The 10000-nt window shown below is 46.9% G+C and overlaps 1 protein-coding gene across 1 annotated transcript in view; it reads left to right on the top strand.

The window, feature by feature from the left end:
• LOC308363612 (poliovirus receptor-like) overlaps positions 1 to 10000 on the top strand; it is a gene marked incomplete at its 3' end in the record, with an annotated part of 48297 nt that overhangs the window by 29176 nt on the left and 9121 nt on the right. The window contains 5 exon segments of the mRNA XM_080836424.1: positions 3053 to 3162; positions 5909 to 6152; positions 6776 to 7072; positions 8316 to 8433; positions 9171 to 9319. Of these exon segments, the coding sequence (XP_080692550.1) occupies positions 3053 to 3162; positions 5909 to 6152; positions 6776 to 7072; positions 8316 to 8433; positions 9171 to 9319 (918 nt within the window).

Below are 10000 nucleotides of genomic sequence, written 5' to 3'. Positions count from 1 at the left end.
GCGTGCATGTGTGTGTATGCGAGAGCGAGAGAGGGAGAGAACGAGCGAGAGAGCAGGAGAGAGGTGACCCGAGCAGCCAGCATTAATCCCTCTGCCTGGCTGCTTGGCTCTGATCAGAGCACCTGCAAAGCTAATGGATTCACAGAGGTGGATCAGGGGGATGTGTGTGTGTGTTTGTGTGTTCCTCTGTGTGTGTGAGAGAGTGTGTGTGATTAAGACCATGAGTAAGAGTAGTTGATTGGGCTTCTCCGATTGAATGTCTGCTGTAATATGGAAGGCTTATCATCCATGCACCTGTACTGAATGCTAAGGTCACTCTCCCTGTCTTTCTGTGTATGTGTGTATGTATCTCAGACTTGAAGTGCGAGTTGCATACACATGCACACATTACCTGTAGAGCATCCAACCAGGAAGTAAAAGTGACAGTTGGCTCTACGGATGGCTCTGTAGCTTGTGGGTATGACATATCCACTGAATTCTCTCTGCTTCTATCGCAATTTTAATCTGGCTACCCCATGTTAAAATGGAATATCTATAGACCTATAAACAATGCCACGCTCTTTCATAATTGTCCACTTTTGTTGCTTTTATTTTCACACTTTCTCTCTTGACCTCGAGAGTGCTTGGTAATTATAGGCTACTTTGTGGCGAACTGGATGTTTCTTCTATGTTAAATTGATTTCCAAGGTCTTTGAGGAGACGTTGTCATTTAAGGCTTTAATAAGAGCCACATTCCAGCAGGACTGTAAAGCCCTCCTTCACTTTAAAGCGCCCTTTGCTCATCTGTGTTAAGGACGTTCCTTACCTAGGAGGAATGTAGCGAGAGAAAAAAAAAACCCTACCGGTGTGAAATATTTTCGGAGCACACGTTGATGACACCCTTGATTAGAATGCCAGCTCTAATTATTTTTCGCTCCTTCCCGTCTTGGTGGAAGGCTTGGCTCGACTGTTGCTGTGGCTTTCACACGAAGGCTGCGAACAGGCTGAGGGCTGCCCCAGTGAGGCTAGAAATACTTCACCTCTACTGAAATTGTGACCCTGACGACAGAAAAGCCTTGCTTCTGTTGCCCTCGGCCGCTTATCGCTAACACATCCCTTGCCTTCCCTTCAGAGCTGGCCCCACCGAGGGTCACTGTCCATGGTCACCACGCAGTCATCCCCAAACAACATGCGAGGTCATTGCTTGAATGACAGGTTATGTCTTCAAGGAGCGCGTGAAGTTATTGGTATGCATAACTACAGTTGTGCATTCTCCCAGTGCCAACGTGTATGCAAGTGGATTTTATGTTTTGATTGAGGGAGATTGTATAGAGTCATAGAATTTTTGACATACGTGTCTGGTTGGATGAGACACGACGCGCTGCTCCAAATTCCCATGTAATTGCCCCTCAGTCTGGCTCCTGACATTCCATACAACCAACCTTCTGAATAAAACATGAGTGTGCCATACACAATTTATGACAGAGACTGAAAATGAGGACACTAGGCCACACTACTAATACTAAAGCAACAAGGGGGGTGTGTGTGTGTGTGTGTGTGTGTGTGTGTGTGTGTGTGTGTGTGAGAGATCGAGAGAGGCAGACAGTGTGAGTGTTTTATTACCATAAGGGAGCAATGAAGCCTGTGTGCTCTGAGGGTTTGGTGCACTCTCTCATCTAGCCCAATAATGTTAATAATGTTAATTCTATGATCAGTAGTTTGGCTGGATGGGGGAGTGTGGGAGTTAGCGGGGGCAGCTAGCCTAGGCCTGTTGAGCGGCTCTGAAAGGCAGCCGAGAGGCCTAGCACAGGGCCCACTGGAGCCACAGAGCTGGGGGTTTGATCACTGGGCTCTGTTGGCTGGGGCTGGAGAGAGAGCGGAGGCCAGCGGAGGAGTTTAAAGGCAGTCGTCGGGCTTAGTGCGGTGGGGTGGAATGGCTCATGTCAGCACTGCAGCAGTGAAATGCCAGATCTTTTCTTCTCTTCCCTCACACGCCCCCTCCCCCTCAACTCTCTCTATCCAGCTCCCTCTTTTTCTTTCTCTCCCCCTCTCTCTTCAAACCTCTCTCTCTCTCTCTCTCTCTCTCTCTCTCTCTCTCTCGCTCTCTCTCTCTGAAACATACACACAGCCTCCAACTTTTTTTCTCGCTCCAACTCTCTCTCTCTCCCTTTCTCTCCCCCCTTTCACTTAATCTGCCCCTCCACCCTCTCTGGTTGCTTCTCTCTTTCATACCTACACTTGCGTCAGAGCAGAGTTTCACTGAGCTTAGAGTAACTCTAATGGACGGGAAGGGAACGAACGCTCTGGTTCTTGCGTCGTGACTCATGCTGCTGAATATGTGGGAGAGGGCAGTGAGTGCCGGGCTGAACGGGAGGGAGGCGTAGCGAGGTGGGGAGAGTAGGGGGGCTTTATGGACAGGAAAACAGGGGTGGGGGTGGGGGGGTTGGGGGCGACATGAGTGTATGTGTTGCTTTTTCTGTCTTGCTTACTGAAACTGGTCTGACAGGACATTGTCCTCCCGAAGGGGAAGTTCTGGTTCAATGGCTGAGTCACTCACACACACACACACACACACACACACACACACACACACACACACACACACACACACACACACACACACACACACAGAAAGAGAACACATCAGACGCACACACACACACACACACATGCATATGCCCTCACATTAGGGTGAGAGGCACATTCAAAAACACATCAAACAAGCACACACACACACATACACACAAATCATACACATACTCTGTTGTGTATGCCAAAAGTCAGCTTTGACACTAATGGACCTGACCAGTTAGGGCAGCGGTGTGCACGTCAATCTCCATAGAGAACTGGCTGGCCTGCGCAGGTTATGAATGGAGAAAATGACTTCGCCTGGTTGACTGCATGGGGGCCATTCTTCTTCCTGTCAACCCTTCCGTTATTTTGATCTGCGATAAAGAAGTTGTTTTCTAGACTTTCCTGCACCTTCCACTGGTGATGTTGAATTTACCCCTGGAATGTGGCTTTTTATATAAAGTGTAATCTAAATGGCTCTGTTTCTGTTCCTTCCTTGCAGTGTCGAGTGCCCAGCGTGTGCGGGTCGAGACGGAGGTGCAGGCGTTCCCCACGGAGTCCGTCCAGTTGCGCTGCATGTTCCTCGAACCTGGAAACACCAAACTCACTCAGGTACTCACACCTTCTGCCCACCTCCAATAGATAGAAAGATGGATGAAATAACTGATTTATTGATTGATTCATTTATTGATTGATTGTGTGACTTAAAAAGAAAAAAAAATCTCAATCTGTAAAAATAATGCAACCATAAAGGCACAGTAAAAAGTGGACGAGGCCAGAGAATGTAAACAAATGTGAACACCTGACATGAAGAAACATCGGGCACAGGAGGGAAATGCTGAAAGTAATCCACTTTCCTTTTAGCATTTCTTCTGGTTTAGGAGAAAGGTTAAATGTTTTTGTCTACAAAAATAAAGTGCTACAGTTATTTAGGAGCTGAAGCAAGATAACCGTTCTCTCGCTTCTGTCAACATCTCCATTAAAGTTCAAGACACTTAACCCAAGACCCCCCTAGCCCATATCCCACTTATTACAGATATGCCCTTCCAACTAAGAAAGCGCATTAGAGAGGCAACTCTGCTCTCAGTGGCAATTTCAGTTGGTCACATTCAGAGAGAGGTTTCTATTAGATCTGTCAGGTTGGATAGCTGCTTGGTTCGATGAGTCATTCAGTAGTAGGTGTTTCAGATCTATCTCCAGCAATCTGTTGAGATATCTCAGCAATCTGTTGCCCTAAGCCAGCGTGGTATTGTACTGCAAGTTGGTGAAAAACAGCCGTTGCCACTACTAATGTCCTTCTGATACCCAGTCAGTAGCAGCAGCAGCAGTGAGTGTTGCATTTACATTGCATCAGTCAGCAGCATGTGTTCTCCAGCCATATGCCATCCTCAATAGAAATGAAACAATTAAACATCTATCTTCAATTCAAAACATTAAGAGCCTCGTTCTATTAAACATTCCTCCAGTGAAGTGAAGCGTTCCTCCACGTTTTCCCTCCCTTATCTAAGGTAAACACCGGTTCAGCTCAAGTTAGGGTCAAAGCAGGCTCACTTAAAAGCCGTAATAAGATGCGTGGATAAAGTCAGTGCTGCTTCACAGCACCTGGTTTATCAGCGCAGGCATCCCGGGGGTTAGACTAACCATGTAATGGGATCTCCCTGCGTCTCCACCTGTTGGCTCATTACGGCTGGGGTGGTGGGGTGGGTCATGCTACCGCAGAGGAAGAAAGGCTATTGACCGGAGAGAGGAGGAGTCCAGGAATCAATGCCCCCCCCCCCCCCATCCCCCCTCTGTGTGCACTGGTTGGGAAAAGAGTTAATTGGAAAATAATCCCTGCAGGTGTACTGTTCCTGGCCCTACGCTCAGGGGGAAATGGCTGCTGCTGGAGTTGGTGCTATTTTTGTCCAGTGTTAGGTTGGGTGAAAAGGTGTCCCGCTTTGCGTTGTACAGCACAGCATTTTGACCCTTCGTCCTGCATCCCATGTATGGAGAATGTCCTGCATTTTCATTGGTCATTTGGTTTTTAATTGTGGGAAATAAGAACACACACATGCGTTCTTTTTCCATGCCCGCGGCACACGAGCCACTTATGCTGTTGCACAGCCACAGCGCTGCGTCAAAATCAGCAACCTGGATCATTCAAATGCATCATAGCCAAGCTTTTCTCAAAGCCTGCCTTTCATCCAATGGCTGAGAAGAGAGCAGTGAAGGCGGTCGTCAAGACGATGTGACGGCCATCAATCAAACTGGGCAGACATGGGGCTGCTGAGCTCCTCTGCTATGACGCACAAAAAAAAACCACAGAATACAAATGTTTCTTCAATTAGACGTGTCAAAGTTTTAGGTTACCTGACAGCATTGGTAACATGTCCCACAATGTCCCACACAGACTTACCACCCATATCTGGTCTTTTTGCATCTAGTTACCCCAATGCTAGGTGCTAGTGATGACCACAGTGACGCAGTTAATAGTACACAGGACTGTCACCAGCTGAAAAGAACATCAACTTTATGAATGGGCAGAAGCAGTTGAGCTCACAATTCACCAGGAAGATAGTATGGTTAATTTTGAATCTGTTCTACCTCTAGTCTCAGTCCTTGAATAAGTCAAAATTAGTATTCATACTTCATGTACTTCTTGACAAAGTGCACAACTTCACAGTGACTTTTATCCCCTGCCAGTTTCATTTCTTCAGTGCTACTTATTTTGTTGCACGCCAGCGATTGCCTCTAGATTGCATCGCTAACAGATGAATGATTGTCTGTTTGCCAGCAAATCTCCTCACGACTGCTGTGTTGTTCGCTTGCTTGTCGATTTGTGCATCAGCCTCTGTGGGAATATGGCTCGCAGTCGTGGGTGTCAGTCAGATTGATACACTGGCAGTTAACGCAGTTTGTCATATTGACCGTCACTTAATTTGCCCCGTCAATCTGATCTAGCATGAATCACTCATTGGGCTGGCATTGTGGAATGATTTGTTAGGGAGAATTGGCACTTACACAGCCTCTCTCATAGTATCAGCACACGCCTAGGAAATGAGGTTCAAACTAAGACCTTAAGGGCTTATTGGCCTTGTTTCTACAGAGGAGGAGGATTGTACTGGGAAGACTCTGGTAAAGAGCTCTTCAGAGGAAGTTCTTTTGCTGTTAGTCTCCTAGCAATTTATCGGCCTGGGAGAACCCTTCATAGGTTAAATGAGTCATATTGGTTACGAAAGGTGTCTTGGTGCTTTTAATGTTTTATGTAGGGCCTCAGGCTTCTTCCAGAACATATAATTACATATGTTTTGACTGGTATTGAGAGTGACTTTGCAGTCTTATTTGCAGTCTAATCCCCTTGAACCTTCCTGGCCATCAGGTGTCATGGATCTACGAAGACGAAGAAGCAGAACGGGTGAACATCGCAGTGTTCCACCCCCAGTACGGTGAGAGCTTCCCCGACTCCCGTTTCAAGGGTCGGGTGAGGTTCACCAAGGGCAACCTGGACAACCCGTCCATCGAGATCAGCAAGATGGAGATGACGGACGAGGGCAAATACACGTGCGAGTATGCAACCTACCCCAGTGGGAACGAACAAGGCACCACCAACCTCGTCATGCTGGGTGAGTCCAGAGTCTGGTCATTTGTTTGATATGTTTTTTTATTTATTTATTTCGGAATATTGTCCCCATCAGCTTGCTGTACTTTTGGGGGCCCATGCAGCAGTTCTTGGCTCGGTAGCGTGACTAATGTTCCCATCAGTCTGCTGCTGTGTAATGTAGTGTATCAGGAGCACTGCATAGCCCCCATGTGTTGCTTGTTAAGCTCAAGTTATAGCAGGGTTTCTCTTTTCCTCTGGTTGTCATTCCCTCTGGTTGTCATTCCCTGCAGACACACACACACACACACACACACACACACACACACACACACACACACACACACAAACACACAAACTACTCTCTCTCTGTCCTTCCCTCTGTCTCTCTCTTTCTATCTCTCTCTCTCTCTCTCTCTCTCTCTCGCGGTTTCTCTCTCTCTTGCTCAGGATACAATGTGCACTACACTTTATTGGTCACACAGGAGAGTTGCTTGCGACCATTATTTCAAAGGCATGCTCATATTCATACGTACTCGTGCACACACACACACACACGCACACACACACACACACACACACACACACAATATGCACATTCAGATTCACAGACGCTTCAACTCTGAAAACCTTTTCCCCCTTCTCCAGCCAAACCCAAGAACTCCGCTTCGCCCGTCATAGTCAGGGCCGGCTCAACAGCGGTGATCGTCGCTCACTGCGAGGCTGCCCAGGGCAAACCAGCCGCCACCATCACCTGGGAGTCGGATGTGGCGGGGGGCAAGGCCAACACCACGCAGGTGCCGCAGCCTGACGGGACGGTGACGGTGAGGAGCGAGTACTGGCTGGCCCCGGCCAAAACCTACAACGACAACAACATCAAGTGCAAGGTCACCCAGCGGACTCAGGACAGGCCTCAAGACTTCCCCATGAAGCTCTCCATACAATGTGAGTCCCAGCCATCTGCTATCCTTATGTCCTTATGCCCTTATGCCAGTATGTTTGATGTTTGATGGTGCAGTCTCATGCTGTCCAAGAATGCTGCAGTTATTTGAGTCTGATGTTAAATATATTTTTTTATTATTTTTAATATATATATACACTACACACATCTATATCGGCTAATTTCCAGGGATTTCTGTCACTAATGTGTGCTAAATATTATTTAACATCGGTGAGAGAAATCCCTGGAAATTAGCCAAGTTGTGCCAAGCCAGAGGGCCAGATCAATGAAATTACCACTTTCTTTTGATTCCCTCGTTCCCTTTCATAAGTACTTAATTGACCCCGCCGCCCAACTCGCTCTCCGCGCACTTCCCATTTCAGACAATGACTGAAACCTCTGACCATCAGGCGGTCATGCAAAAATCCACCCTGGGTAATTTGTGATAGCACGTTTCTTTTTTTAATACCAAAATGAGTTTGAATGAGACCAATCACGCATGGAATATTATCCCAATTTCATGTCACATTTTTAAGAACGGGAAAGAGAGGCCACGGTGTCTTCTTGTGGCCTTTTTTGAGGAATGTCTCCATTGAAGTAGCTGAACAAAGACTCTAAGTGACGCTCCGCAGAAAAGTCAACAACCCTTGAGGGCCAGATCAATACATTGGGTTATTAGGCCATAAAAGCAATTTGTATATTTACTCTCTCAAATAAATCATAGGTGTGGTAAAAGCAGGTTATTTACCTGTCCGTTGATAGATTGTGAGTTATTGGCATTCTGGACTGAGGGCTAGTCTCGAGCAAGTGCAAGTCCTTAAGCTTCGTGCAGTGAAACTGGTTTCTGACAGACCTTGGTGTTTTGTTTTGCACCTTCTTACGGGTGGCTAGGCTGTGTGGTGGGTGGAACTGCACAGCCATGCGGAATATATTGATCTGACAGCTGTGTCACACTGGCAAATTACGGCTTTCATTACACACATCTATAGTTTTCTTTTAAGACGTTTTCTGTTCATCACACAGGGTGTCTGTATTGAAATCGAAATCTGGTGTGTGCAAGGACATGGGTGGGATTTTTTTTTTGCCCCTCTTTGTTGTTAAATATTTCATCCAGCAGTAAAATAATATTTATATGCTATTGATTGACAGTGGAATATACAGTATATTGATTTTTTTTCTTTCTTTCTTTTTTTCTTTCTTTCTTTCTTTCTTTCTCTTCCTCCGTCTTTCGCTCTCTTCCCGTCACAGATCCGCCAGCTGTCACCATCGTAGGCTATGATGAAAACTGGTACATAGGTCGCACCGACGCTGTCCTTGAGTGCCAGGTTGACGCCAACCCGGCGCCCATCGCTGTCGACTGGACCTCGTGAGTGTCCTGCCAAGTGCCCTCCTTAGACAACAGGCCTTTTAGCATCACTCTATCATTTTACTCTCTATCCTCTCTCTTAACCCATTTGGGCTGACGGCAGATGAGAATGGATGTGCTCACGCAGTCATCATTACGACTGAGCGAGAGTGCAGCGAGAGACACCATTGTGTGTGCTGGCCCATTTACTTTAATGTACCCTGAACAGTTCCTGCTTTCCGGCTACCGTGATAAACAAGACCCGCCCGAACTGTTTAAATTGAATAGAAGCTTAGCACGACGTGGAATGTACATTACATGGGAAGGCTCAATAAACCTTAATCAACTCCAGCTCTGACTAAGGGAGGGGAGGGGAACCACAGGGTTCTCTTGGTCTCATTGAGTCCGACCACTTAATTGACTAATTAAATAAATTGATTGGGCTTGGAACGGCAGCCATTTGGTTTCTCTAGCCGTAATTGCTTGTAAACTGTAAGCTCATCTTGAGAAATGCCACTGCAGCTGCCCACACACAAGAGGCCTACTTCCCTGTCTTATTCTTTCAACTGCTCTTTTTGTTGGGTGTACTCTGTGAACTTGAAGTGCACTTAAAAAGAAACGTTTCACGCATTTAAATTTGGCCCAGGCGTTGTGATGAATCATATTAGTGTGTGGTGTTGAAATGCATGGGATGCTTAGCTCCATGCTAATAATGAAACCCGCTGAGAGGCTGACTCTCCGCTCGCTGATGTCTGTAGGGTGAGCGGGGTGTTGCCAGATGCAGTGGAGGTGGCGGGGAACCAGCTGAGGGTGAAGAAGGTGGACGACAGCGTCAACACCACGTTTGTGTGCGAGGTGAAGAACGTCCTGGGATCGGCCAAGAGCCAGCTCACCGCTGTGGTGATCGGTGAGTCCCTGGCAGAGCATGTCACAGCCGTCTGCCCCACTACACTGCACACACACACACACACACACACACACACACTCACACACACACACACACACTCACACACACACACACACACACACACACACACACACACACACACACACACACAAGGGATAGAGACAAGCAGACACAACTATGGGTTCACACAAAAAGCATAGAAACAGTTATACACACACGTGGACTAATGTTCACACACTTTTACAGACTTGCATAGATGAAAATTTGAAACTCACACACACACACACACACACACACACACACACACAGACTTTTTTCTCACGAACATACATGCATACAAGCCCAGTTAAATATAAATGCATATACACATTCATGCACACGAACACCCACACACATGCAGATTCATTGAGGGGCTGCTTTTAAATGCTTTTTTCCCGAATCACATGTCCTCACTGGGATGTTAGAGGTGGGAGCTGGGCTTTTATGTGTCTGTGGTCCAAGACCTTCTGTCACACTCCATTGGGAGGCTGTTTGTTTTTCTGTTTATTTACTGCGAATGCTCATGGTATGGGTGTTTCTGTTTTGGGAGGTGTCAGCGGGTGTGAGCCAGTTTGCCGGGTATTTCTCTCCCTTTTCTGTTTTTCTCCCCCCGACCTCCTCCCTACTCCTCTCCTTTTCTCT

The sequence above is a fragment of the Sprattus sprattus genome, assembly GCF_963457725.1.
Source record: "Sprattus sprattus genome assembly, chromosome: 4".
In the NCBI taxonomy this organism is placed as follows: domain Eukaryota; kingdom Metazoa; phylum Chordata; class Actinopteri; order Clupeiformes; family Clupeidae; genus Sprattus; species Sprattus sprattus.
This window is presented reverse-complemented; position numbering and strand designations above follow the sequence as displayed.